Source organism: Phyllobates terribilis, unplaced genomic scaffold (assembly GCF_046119375.1).
Source record: "Phyllobates terribilis strain yellow unplaced genomic scaffold, ASM4611937v1 Scaffold_1__5_contigs__length_1240528914, whole genome shotgun sequence".
Taxonomy (NCBI): Eukaryota; Metazoa; Chordata; class Amphibia; order Anura; family Dendrobatidae; genus Phyllobates; species Phyllobates terribilis.
In genome coordinates, this window is record NW_027362761.1 from 958893248 (window position 1) to 958906719 (window position 13472).

At 42.4% G+C, this 13472-nt stretch overlaps 1 protein-coding gene across 1 annotated transcript in view; it reads right to left on the minus strand.

The window, feature by feature from the left end:
• TTC29 (tetratricopeptide repeat domain 29) overlaps positions 1-13472 on the minus strand; it is a 387470-nt gene that overhangs the window by 360558 nt on the left and 13440 nt on the right. The window contains exon 2 of the mRNA XM_073642501.1: positions 8322-8430. Coding sequence (XP_073498602.1) covers positions 8322-8425 — 104 coding nt within the window. The 5' untranslated portion in view covers positions 8426-8430. The remainder of the gene's footprint in view (positions 1-8321; positions 8431-13472) is intronic.

Genomic DNA, 13472 nt, shown 5'->3' on the forward strand with positions numbered 1-13472 from the left:
ATAATAATATTGTATACAGATTTGGATTTTATTTATTTTTAAATATATAAAATATAATATATATATATACACTGTAGATATTTATGTCACAAAATTCTAAAAGAATATTTGCACATTAGGAATCAGCTGAGTGCTTTATTATGTATGGATGGAGGTTGCAGAAGGCACGGTGTAAAATGCCACACAAAAACATTACATGCATTTCTGCAGTCTTAGTCTGTATGGAAATAGTCCAATTGTCTCTCAACTACAGGAAAAAAGGATTTGGTATGTTGCTTTTAAATTGCTTGGTCCTTTTTTTTTCCTCTCCTTTAAGGGGTGGCATGGGTTGGGGGAGATAAGACATCATAAAGAGCCACACTCACCTGGCATGCATAATCATTGAAAGTCAGAGTAGAGAAATATGTCAGATGTATCCAAATGTATGTATTTCTGCATAGGACACATTGACACATTGAATTAATCTAAGAAAAAAAGTACAAAAAAAGTTCTGCTTTAAAAATGAAATGAAAAAGAAAAAGGATTATTCGAATGGATGCTAAATGTATGCAATTTGACTTTTAATGTATGTGTTAAAAAGTCAGCAAACTATATGCTTGTTTACAAAGAGCTGCCGTCTAAGGCCACGTTTACACTTTCAGTATTTGGTCAGTATTCTACATCAGTATTTGTAAGCCGAAATCAGAGAAAAAGTATAATAGAAACATGTACACCACTTCTGCACCATGGATACCTAAGCTACTTCAATGCCCTGCACATGAGGTAAGAGACATAGCTAATCAGGAGAACTATACTACATTTCTAATTGGAGGGGTTTGCTAATATTATTATTATTACACCTACTACATACTCCTTTACCTATATAGGAAGGCAGAGTAGATGGCACTTTCTTGTAGGGCAGGTGCACATGACCACTTTCTCTCCATTCCAGAAAAGCGGTCCGATTTTTCTGACCAGACTGCGATCAGTGTTTCTCGGAGTTGAAGAGAAAAAAAAAGTTGCTCCACCTTCTCTTTATGTCAGTCTGCGAAAATTGGACTGCACTCGGATGTCATCTGAGTGCGGTCCGATGTTTTTCCACGGACCCATAGATTTGCATTGCCGATTTTGATCCGAAACTCGGATTAAAATTGGACATGTGCGCAGCCCGATAAAATAACATGGGTATGAGCGCTATCTGTGAAAACCACAGATAGCACTTGTCCGATATAATCGGTTTTGTGCACGAGCCCATACAGAGAGCCATTGCAACATAACATATACAATACAGGATATACTTTTACAATGGATCCCTATGATGAACGGATGCCACGACATCCAGCCTGACTATGACTATCGTTGGGCATATACTCTCTGAGTGTATGAGCCCAACAGGGGCATTTAGGGGAGCACTTTTCATTGCTATGCTTAATAATAGAGACTTTAAAGAACACCTATTCCCAGTCTGCGGCTGCACTTTTTACTTAATAAGCGAGTGGGCAGCCCCAGACTGGTGATTTTTCAAACTATCACTAAGTAACAAAAGTGTCCAGAAGTAACTCTAATACCCCCTGAAAGGGTCTGATTTTTGTTAGATCTCTCTCGAGATCTCGCTCTTTGCAGTAGCTCGGAGTTGCCGCCTACTTTACTAAGATGTTACCAAATGGTCACCGCTCTCGTGATGTTACTGTTCAGTAACAGCTTAGTAAGGTACGTGGCAGCAATGGGTTCATGCAAAAAGCGAGATCTCACTCTCTCACTGTAAGAGGTCCACGGAGGGTTATGTCATGCAAAGACACCACAACCAGGAAGGACTTCTTCAAGGAAGTCGGGTCCTTTCGGGGAGGTGGTAGGTATTGGCTCCATACATAACATACTATATTTAACCATTCAAAAGCATTTTACTCACTCTGTTAAAGTTAACCTTTGATGATGAATATGCAGGTCAAACTGCAGCCCCAGAGCTGGAGATATATGTGGAATTGTGACAAAATATTTGTCTTACATTTTATTCCTTTAAATGGCTGTTAATTTTAGGGTGCTTTCACACGGCGTTCAAGTACCTCTCCAGTGGCTCCGTCAGGGTTTACGTAAGACCCCCTCGCAAAATGTGATTCGGACGTATGCACCAACGGGCCATGGACTATAATAGTGCAGATAGAGTGAACATGCGCTCTGCCGTGCATCATTTTTGGGAGTGTGCGCCTACTGGAGGTGGACACTCAGAAGTCGTAGACCGCATCTGGGTGTTCACCTCCAGTAGACGTACACACCTGAAAATGGCGCACGATAGAGCACAAATTCACGATTATATAGCCCTGTCGGCGCATACGTCCAAATCCTGTTTTGCGGGAGGTTCGGACGTAAGCCCCGACGTAGCCACGGAATGGGTGCCTAAATGCAGTGTGAAAGCACCCTTAGGCTTAAAACTAACATATAGGATTTGCTATAAAAATAAGAAGCAGTGCTTATAACTGAGAGAACTACATGGCTGTGCCTGTCCTCTGTTCACACAGGCTAGTTATAAGATTGTTAGAATTAATATCAAGCTATAGACAGAGTATATTCACTTTGATTATGTGTTAGCTCATATATTTTATGGTAATACCGAAGCCAGTTACAGTCTGTATTACATTGTATGATGTGATCCTGTTGGGCCTGTATCGCTATTTCAACCAGCTGATATCCATGTACAACTGATAAGAGTTATGTGACTAAGGCCTCCTTCACACGTCCTGATATTTCCGGTACTGGAAAAACCAGTACAGGTGCTATCCGTGTCTGTGTGCAACAATCCGTGTGCCGCATCAGTGTTACACGTACCGGCGACTGAGAAAAGCCGTACATTTAGCGCTGTTCCCAGGCTAAATCCTACTGTCATCATTCTCGCCTGGTCTCCCTGTGATTAGCGAGACCAGGCGAGTCTGATGACAGTTGTAGTCAGCGGCCGCCATCTGTGTATAGCACTAACTACAACTGTCATCATTGTCGGCTGGTTTCCCTGCGATCAGCGGTCACAGGCAACCACGTTCCCACGCTCTGCTCAGTGTATCCGGGATGCAGGGCTGAGCGGTCGCATCATGGCACCGCTCAGCAATGCATTCAGATGTAGCAGAGTTGGGCTCTTCATGGGACAAATGGATTATCAGCGGACAGGTGTGGAATATTGTGTTTTTTTATTTTTATTTTGATAAGAAATGGGTAAAAGAGGGTTGTTTTTCTTTATTTCAAATAAAGGACTTTACTCTGTGTGTTTTTTAACTTAAACTTACGGGGTTATTAATGTGGGCGTCTGATAGACGCCTCTCCATTACTAACCCCTGGGCTTGATTTCAGCTGACATTACAAAGCTGACATCAACTACACAAATATTACCCCACTTGCCACTGCACCAGGGCAAGTGGGAAGAGCCAACGCTAAGCGCCACATTTGGCGCATCTTATGCATACGCAATTTCTGGGGCGGCTGAGAACTTATGTGGTTAGTCTGGGAAGGGACCAATATCCATGGCCCATTCCCACGCTAAAAATATCAGCCCACAACTGTCAGCCCACATGATTTACAAATAAAATATTTTAAGATCTACTTTTAACTAAATTTGCGCCTTCTAGAGTCAGTTTTAGATTTTAAATTAAGGTGATTAATGGGCATCACTGTTCTGCGCATGTGCGGGGAAAGGCCAAAGAGTGCCGAAGCATGCGCACTACAGTACTTTGCTCTGTACTCAGCAGGACAGAGAGAAGTGCGCCTGCGCAGGAGCCCAATTTGGAACACTGTGTGCATGACATAGGACGTGTCATCCACATGAAGCAGAGAAGGAGGACGGCACAGCAAGAAGAGAGGAGATGCCGGACCTAGACCAGTGACGCCCACTTGGACCGGACCGCCCCGTAGGTGAGTATAATAAAAGCTCTTTTTTTGTTTTCCAGGGTGGCTGGGAGGAGATTTATACACAGCATTCTAAAATACTGTAACACAGGGCTAAAAGTTGGTGGCTATAGGTTAAATGGAAAAATCTGGTGACAGGTTCAATTTAAGCTGCTGCAATCGAAGCTAGCTCCAGCCACTGTTGTTACAAGGCAGATGCTGGCTATGTATCACAACAAGAATCTTCCAGGTATAATTCCTGAGCCCGCTCCTCCTACACCCCTTATGACTACATACCATAAATTTACATTATGTAATCATTATTAGAGATGAGCGAACAAGTTCGAAAAATGTTCGCCAATATCAAATTCGGCACAAACATTGCACATTCGGATTCGTGATTGGACACACAAACATTTTTGCTTAAAATCAGCAAAATTCGGTAAAAGTGCGGGAATTATTGCATTTCCACTACAGTATTTTTATCACTTTGGCTAGGATAGTGGTGCTGTATGATGAGCGGGGGGGACATGTCTGATGAGGGGAGGGAGTGAAGAGAGGTCAGAGGAGCGGCGTGCTTGTAATCTAATTTTTTCCCCTAACTTTGTGTGCAAATTGCAGCTAGCCAATCAGGGCACAGGAACCATCCACAATGTCCTGACACAAGGACTTGTGCCATTGGCTGCTGAAATCACATGTCCCTCTCTAGGGCCAGCTTCAGGTTTTCGTTGGCCCCAGGCGAAAGAGTCTCAGTGGGCCCCTTAAACACATACCAGCATTCATGATGGACAGATACGGCGGAGATATAGATATAGGTATACAATACAGGGCCCAGTCTGCCCCCTCATCCTTCACATATACAAACAAGCACACACACACAGTACGCAGACATGCATGCACACACAGTATGCAAACATGTGCACACACACACACAGTAAGCAGGGAAGCGGCCCGGGCCCCGACAGCGAGTGGGCTCCTCTGATGGTCCAGGGCCCCGGCACTTGCCCGAGTACACTGGGTGCTGACGCCGGCCCTGTCCCTCTTTATATAAAGAGTGGACGTGTTGTTTTAGTGCCATTTGTCAGTATAACAGGTCAGAGAGGCTGTTCCTGGTCTGCTCCTGGATACTGAGAGATTTTAGCTAGTTAGCTAGGCGGTTGCTTCTAAGTCAGATAGTTTAGATAGCTAGTGTCTTGTGTGGCTGTGAAATCGACCTTCCAGATTTTTTTTGCTGTGCCATTAGTGAGGTCCAGACAAAGACAGCAGGGCACATTTCAGCATAGAACTCTGTTGTGCACTGTTTATATTGTACTCCATGTACGAGTACATCTTTAAAAATCTAAATATGCCTGTTCCAAATGTGATACAGCACACCATATCTCAGCTTGCAATTTTGTGGTAGTGAAATTCAGCTGTATGCAAAGCTCGTGCAGAGTAAAAAAAAAAATCGTTTTTTTTCTGCTACAAATGTTATTCAGCACGCCATATCTCAGCTTGTCATTTTGTGGCGGTGAAATTCAGTTGTATGCAGAGCTCGTGCAGAGTAAAAAAATCTATTTTTTTCTGTTACTAACGTGATACAGCACGCCATATCTCAGCTTGTCATTTTGTGGCAGTGAAATTCAGCTGCATGCAGAGCTTGTTCAGAGTACAAAAATCTATTTTTTTTCTGTTAGTAAAGTGATACAGCACGCCATATCTCAGCTTGTCATTTTGTGGTGATGAAATTCAGCTGTATGCAAAGCTAGTGCACAGTAAAAAAAAAATCTATTTTTTTCTGCTACAAACGTTATTCAGCATGCCATATCTCAGCTTGTCATTTTGTGGCGGTGAAATTCAGTTGTATGCAGAGCAAAAAAATCTATTTTTTTTCTGTTACTAAAGTGATACAGCACGCCATATCTCAGCTTGCATTTTGCATGCAAAGCTCCTGCAGAGTAAAAAAAAATCTATTTTTTTCTGCTACAAACGTTAGTCAGCACGCCATATCTCAGCTTGTCATTTTGTGGCGGTGAAATTCAGTTGTATGCAGAACTCGTGCAGAGTAAAAAAAAAAATCTATTTTTTTCTGTTACTAACGTGATACAGCACACCATATCGGAGCTCGTCATTTTGTGGCAGTGAAATTCAGCTGTATGCAGAGCTTGTTCAGAGTAAAAAAATCTATTTTTTTTCTGTTACTAAAGTGATACAGCACGCCATATCTCAGCTTGTCATTTTGTGGCGCTGAAATTCAGCTCTATGTAGAGCTCGTGCAGAGTAAAAAATATATTTTTTTTTCTGTGACAAATGTGATACAGCATGCCATATCTCAGCTTGTCATTTTGTGGGGGTGAAATTCAGCTGTATGCAGAGCTCGTGCAGAGTAAAAAAATCTATTTTTTTCTGTTACTAAAGTGATACAGCATGCCATATCTCAGCTTGTCATTTTGAGGCGGTGAAATTCAGCTTTATGCAAAGCTCATGCAGAGTAAAAAAAAATCTATTTTTTTCTGTTAGTAACATGATACAGCAGGCCAGATTTAAGTTTGAACTTGTTTGAAGCATATATATTATATTTAATACAGGCATCATCCACAGTAAAAAAAAAAATTTCTTCTATTACTAACGTGATACAGCAGGGAAGATATCAGTTTCAAATCGTTTGGAGCATATATTCTATTTCATACAGGCCTCATCCACAGTAAAAAAAAATAATTTCTTCTGTTACTAACGTGATAAAGTAGGCCAGATCTCAGTTTGAACTTGTTTAGAGCATATATTCTATTTCATTCAGGCCTCATCCACAGTAAATCTAATTTTTTGTTGCTAATAGCGTGCTCCAACTACACTATCTGAGAAACATGAGTGGGAAAAAGCGAGGTCGTGGTGGAAGGGGGAATAGGCTTGGTGTTCAAGGTATATGTGGGGTAGGTGATAATGTTAGTGAAAGCACTAGTGAACCAACACCGTCACGTCTTATCCAAAGACAAATGACAACTTCTGTTACTGAACGGGCTACTCCACTCCCTTTTTTTGGCAGCTGCACAGCGGTACTCCTTGTAGATGAGGGCCAGAAAGAGCATGTGCTCCAGTGGATGGCAAGCACTGAATCAAGTGGCCTCTCCTCCTCTTCCTCCACCTCAACATCACACACAATACAGTCCACAGAGGTGGCACCCCAATTACCCTTGTTTCTCCCTGCGTCACAACTCTCCAACCGCCCAACTGACTGTAGGAAACCACAGATGGGTCTGCAGAGCTGTTCACACATTCTATACCATGGGCACCAGAAGTCTGCTCCAAAGATTCACAGACTCAAGAGGAGGAAAGCATCTGCATCGATGCCAAAAAGTTTTTTTAGGTTGTATCCGGGGCAGAACGAAGTAGGACCAAAGCAGCATCCTGACCCTCATCACCAGATGTTAAAGAAGTTAACCCCCGGGGGGGAAGGTGATCCTGGTGAGGCTCAGATACCTGTACTGTGAAGAGGAGGAGGGTGACTCTCAGGGCGAGGAATAGAGGAATGGGAGAACAGAGAGGATGATGATGAGGTTGTTGATCCCACTTGGCGTGAACCCAGAGGCACGCAGCTGAGTAGGTCATCTGAGGAGGTGGAGGAGGAGGAAAACGAGGAGGTTACATTGCGCACTACAGTACAGAAACGGAGTGATGCAACAACTAAATCTTAATGATTTAGAGATGATCTACAAAGAGGAGTGGACCAAAATTCCTCCTGACATGTGCGTAAACCTCATCAACTACAAAAAACATCTGACTGCTGTGCTTGCCAACGAGGGTTTTGCCACCAAGTATTACGTTTGTTTGCCAGAGGAATCAAATACTTATTTCTCACTGCAAAATGCAAAAAAAATGTATTTAATTTAAATAATGTGATTTTCTTGATTTTTTTTTGGATGTTCTATCTCTCAATGTTAAAATTAACCTACCCTTAAAATTATAGACTGTTCATGTCTTTGTCAGTGGGCAAACTTACAAAAAGAGCAAGGGATCAAATACATATTTCCCCCACTGTAAATCTGTCTGCTCCAACTTATGTTAAAAAAAGAACAGAAGATTGTAGTCCCCCCACTAATATTTTTCCCCATTTCCAGCCTTCATAAAAGTTAAAAACTGCCTTGGTAAAAAGCCTGCTCTGTGCCCTCCCCCCCCAAAAAAGTAAAATATATACAATAATTATTACATTTATAAAAATATTTGGCCAAAGCATACAAAAAAATATTCACCTTAGATTGAAATGTATTGGAAGGCATTGGTCTTAAAAGGGTTAATGTACATAAAACAAGCGTTAAAACAAAACCACCCATCTGACTCTCTTCTACACCATTTGCTGTGTATTTGTACAAAGATTACTCTGCTGTATATCACCAATATATGAATATAAACATAAATACATATGTATATATGTGTATGTATATCTTGTCTATTCCAAACTACAAGAACAATGAATGATAGATGAGATATACGGTAAATACATGTTCCGCTGTAGCTTCTTTGGGGAGGCAGGAAGTGTCTTTGGCTGAACAAGGTTAGGAAAGCCTTGGTGACCTGGCCTCGGCATTGCTGGTAATATACTCATTTCTCCTGAAATTGAAGAAAATAATAGTATTAATATTTATAGAACTGCTCATAGAGAATAAGTACACTATATGCATATGCTCCCAGTAGTCACTATGGGTCTAAATGGGGAGTAAAGAATAAAGGTAGATTCATCATTTTTTGCAAAAAAGCTTTTGGCTTAGCTCCGACCTACTTTAATTACAGCAAAAAAAGTAAAGTATCGCAGAAATGTGCGCCAGATTACATTTCTGACGCTAGCACTGAGCAGCTGAAAATTGAGCCAAATTAATTAAGAGGCACATGTCTCAATGAAGGTGGCACATCTTACCCCAGCATACATACTGATCAATCATTTCTGATTGATCATTGCAATGTACATTAAAGGGGTTGTTCACTACTTGGACGACCCTTTCTTAAAGGGAAGGTCCAAAATGCAAAAATTTATTTTCATTCTAAATCCATATCTATTTCATACCATAATCTAAAAACTATTTTCTAATATACTTGAATAAAAAATTCCCTATCTTACCGTAACTACACTATCTAACTGCTTTTCTTTGTTTTGTTTTTTCTACTTCCTTTTTGATAATGCTTTGTTTGAGAATCCAAGTGCATGCTGGGATACTCAAACATCACTTGCGGGGACAGCACTGGTCTCTGCACGCTGAGAATTCATCTGATTATGTGCACTGAGAGTGCGCTCTGTTGCCGGCTTGTTACTGCTGATATGAGGTGGTGAGTGAGCTCTCTGTCATTATGCACTTCGTATAGTGCACACCTTGCAGGGACTAGCCCAGCACTGTCAAGCAAGGTGAGGAAAAGACTAAGTGCACAACGACGGGAAGGGAGCCCAACAACTAGGGAAAGGGGGAGTGGAAACCCCTAGGCAGATCTAATATCACTCTGACTACCCTATCATCCCTATATAGGTTCCACACCTATCGCTGAGCAGGAATCTAATCTCTGAATGTCCCTAGAGCTAGGCCCTAGATAGGGAAGGTACGAGGTAAGCACTAGTCAGGCCTCACTACAAACTAAAGACAACAAGGTAAACAAACAAAGGTGATAGACTTAGCTTGAGCACACACCAGAGAGATAGCGCCAACTATTCTCCAAGGGCACCAAAGAAGAAAGTAGCTGACTGCTAGTGCTCCAAGCCTGCACAGAAGTACATAGAACTATCACCGGTGACTCTCTGGAAAAACTGAGAGTTTTAACTACCAAGCAAGGGTGTGTCAATAAGCAGCAGAAGGTGGAAGTCACTGCTGGGTCCAAAAGGAGGAAGGATATAACTACACCACAGAGATGAGAGGATCAAGAAGGCGTCTGCAATGCCAAGCGCAGTGACCTTCTACAGCCGGATCCAGAGCAACTGTCTGTCACACTTGACACACACACGTGACAAGCACACTCCTGATGCTTTTGTTTGACAATCCCAGTGCATGCTGGGATACTCAAACGTCGCTTATGGGAATGGCTCTGGTCTCTGCACGCTGAAAATTCATCTGATAACACGCACTGAGAGTGCACTCTGTTGCCAGTTCGTTACTGCTGATCTGAGGTGGCGAGAGAGCACTGTGTCATTGTGCACATCACACAGTGCACATCCCACAGGGACTAGCCCAGCCCATTAATGATGCTTCATTTCAGGGAGTGGGCAGAAGCAGCATCTGCCCCCTGATGATGCTTTTTTGAGTATATATATATATATATATATATATATATATATATATATATATATATATCCTGTACAGACCAAAAGTTTGGACACACCATTCACACTGAAGGCATCAAAACTATGAATTAACACATGTGGAATTATATACTTAACAAAAAAGTGTGAAACAACTGAAAATATGTCTAATATTCCAGGTTCTTCAAAGTAGCCACCTTTTGCTTTGATGACTGCTTTGCACACTCTTGGCATTCTCTTGATGAGCTTCAAGAGGTAGTCACCGGAAATGGTTTTCACTTCACAGGTGTGCCCTGTCAGGTTTAATAAGTGGGATTTCTTGCCTTATAAATGGAGTTGGGACCATCAGTTGTGTTGTGCAGAAGTCTGGTGGATACACAGCTGATAGTCGTACTGAATAGACTGTTAGAATTTGTATTATGGCAAGAAAAAAGCAGCTAAATAAAGAAAAATGAGTGGTCATCATTACTTTATGAAATGAAGGTCAGTCAGTCCGAAAAATTGGGAAAACTTTGAAAGTGTCCCCAAGTGCAGTTGGAAAAACCATCAAGCGCTACAAAGAAACTGGCTCACATGAGGACCGCCCCAGGAAAGGAAGACCAAGAGTCACCTCTGCTTCTGAGGATAAGTTTATCGAAGTCACCAGCCTCAGAAATCGCAGGTTAACAGCAGCTCAGATTAGAGACCAGGTCAATGCCACACAGAGTTCTAGCAGCAGACACATCTCTTCAACAACTGTTAAGAGGAGACTTTGAGCAGCAGGCCTTCGTGGTAAAATAGCTGCTAGGAAACCACTGCTAAGGACAAGCAACAAGCAGAAGAGACTTGTTTGGGCTAAAGAACACGAGGAATGGACATTAAACCAGTGGAAATCTGTGCTTTGGTCTGATGAGTCCAAATTTGAGATCTTTGGTTCCAACCACCATGTGAACGGATGGACTCTACATGCCTGGTTCCCACCGTGAAGCATGGAGGAGGAGGTGTGATGGTGTGGGGGTGCTTTGCTGGTGACACTGTTGGGGATTTATTCAAAATTGAAGGCATACTGAACCAGCATGGCTACCACAGCATCTTGCAGCAGCATGCTATTCCATCCGGTTTGTGTTTAGTTGGACCATCATTTATTTTTCAACAGGACAATGACCCCAAACACACCTCCAGGCTGTGTAAGGGCTATTTGACCAAGAAGGAGAGTGATGGGGTGCTACGCCAGATGACCTGGTCTCCACAGTCACCAGACCTGAACTCAATCGAGATGGTTTGGGGTGAGCTGGACCGCAGAGTGAAGGCAAAAGGGCCAACAAGTGCTAAGCATCTCTGGGAACTCCTTCAAGATTGTTGGAAGACCATTTCCGGTGACTACCTCTTGAAGCTCATCAAGAGAATGCCAAGAGTGTGCAAAGCAGTCATCAAAGCAAAAGGTGGCTACTTTGAAGAACCTAGAATATAAGACATATTTTCAGTTGTTTCACACTTTTTTGTTAAGTATATAATCCACATGTGTTAATTCATAGTTTTGATGCCTTCAGTGTGAATGTACAATTTTCATAGTCATGAAAATACAGAAAAATCTTTAAATGAGAAGGTGTGTCCAAACTTTTGGTCTGTACTGTATATATATATATATATAAATAAAACAGCTAGATAGTGTAGTTAGGGAAGAATTGGGAGCATTTAATTGAAGTATATTAGAAAATAGTTTACATTATGGCATGAAATAGATAGGGAATTAGGATGAAAATTAATTTGGAGTTCAGACCACCCTTTTGAAGGGAACCTGTCACCATGAAAATCCAGTCTTACCTGTGGGCACAATGTTATACAGTAGAGCAGTGGGAGCTGAGTTGATTGATATACACTGCTCAAAAAAATAAAGGCAACACAAAAATACCACATCCTAGATATCATTGAATGAAATTTTCTAGTTGCAAATCTTTATTCATTACATAGTGGAATGTGTTGAGAACTATGAAACAATAAAAATAATCAATGTAAATCAAAATTAATATCCCATGGATGTCTGGATTTGGAATGATACTCAAAATCAAAGTGTAAAATCAAATTATAGGCTGATTCAACTTCAGTGGAAATGCCTCAAGACAAGGAAATGATGCTCAGTAGTGTGTGTGACATCCACATGCCTGTATGACCTCCCTACATGCTCCTGATGAGGCGGCAGATGTTCCCCTGAGGAATCTCCTCCCAGTCTGTGGGGCAAGTCTGTGGCGTTGGTGGATGGAACGAGACATGATGTCCTAGATGTTCTCAACCGGATTCAGGTCTGGGGAACGGGCGAGCCAGTCCATAGGTTCAATGCCTTCAACATGCAGGAACTGCTGACACACTCCAGCCACATGAGGTCTGGCATTGTTATGCATCAGAAGAAACCCAGGGCCCACTGCACCAGCATATGGTCTCACAATGGGTCTGAGGATCTTATCCTTGTACCTAATGTAAGTCAGGGTGCTTCTTGCTAGCACATGGAGGGCTGTGCGGCGAACAAAGAAATGCCTCCCCACACCATTACTGACCCACTGCCAAACCGGTCATGCTGAAGAATGTTGCAAGCAGCAGAACATTCTATACGGCGTCTCCAGATTCTGTCACGTCTGTCATATGTGCTCAGTGTGAACCTGCTCTCATCCTTGAAGAGCACAGGGCGCCAATGTCGAATTTGCCAATTTTGGTGTTCTCTGGCAAATGTCAATCGGCCTGCACGGTGTAGGGCTGTAAGCACAACACCCACTTGTGGACATTGAGTCCTTATACCACCCTCATGGAGTCTGTTTCTGACAGTTTGAGCAGACACATGCACATTTGTGGCCTGCTGGAGGTCACTGCACTGGCACTGCTCTTCCTGTTCCTCCTTGCACAAAGGAGGAATGAGCGGTCCTGCTGCTGGGTTGTTGCTCTCCTACAGCCCCTCCATGCCTACTGGTGTACTAGCCTGTTTACTGGTATCTGCTCCATGCTCTGGACACTATGCTGACAGACACAGCTACCCTTCTTGCCACAGCTCGCATTGATCTGCCATCCTGGATGAGTTGCACTACCTGAGCAACTTCTGTGGGTTGTACTGTAGACACCGCCTCATGCTACTGTACCTCTAGAGGTAAGAGCAATGACAAAATGCAAAAGTGACCAAAATAACAGTGAAAAAGGATTAGAACAGAGAAATGGTCTGTGGTCACCACCTGCAGAACCACTCCTTTACAGGGGTGTCTTGCTAATTGCCTATCATTCCTACAGGTTGTCTGTTCCATTTGCACAACAGCAGGAGAAATTGATTCACAATCAGTGTTACTTCATAGCTGGACAGGTTGATTTCACAAAAGTGTTATTGACTTGGAGTTACATTGTGTTGTTTAAGTGT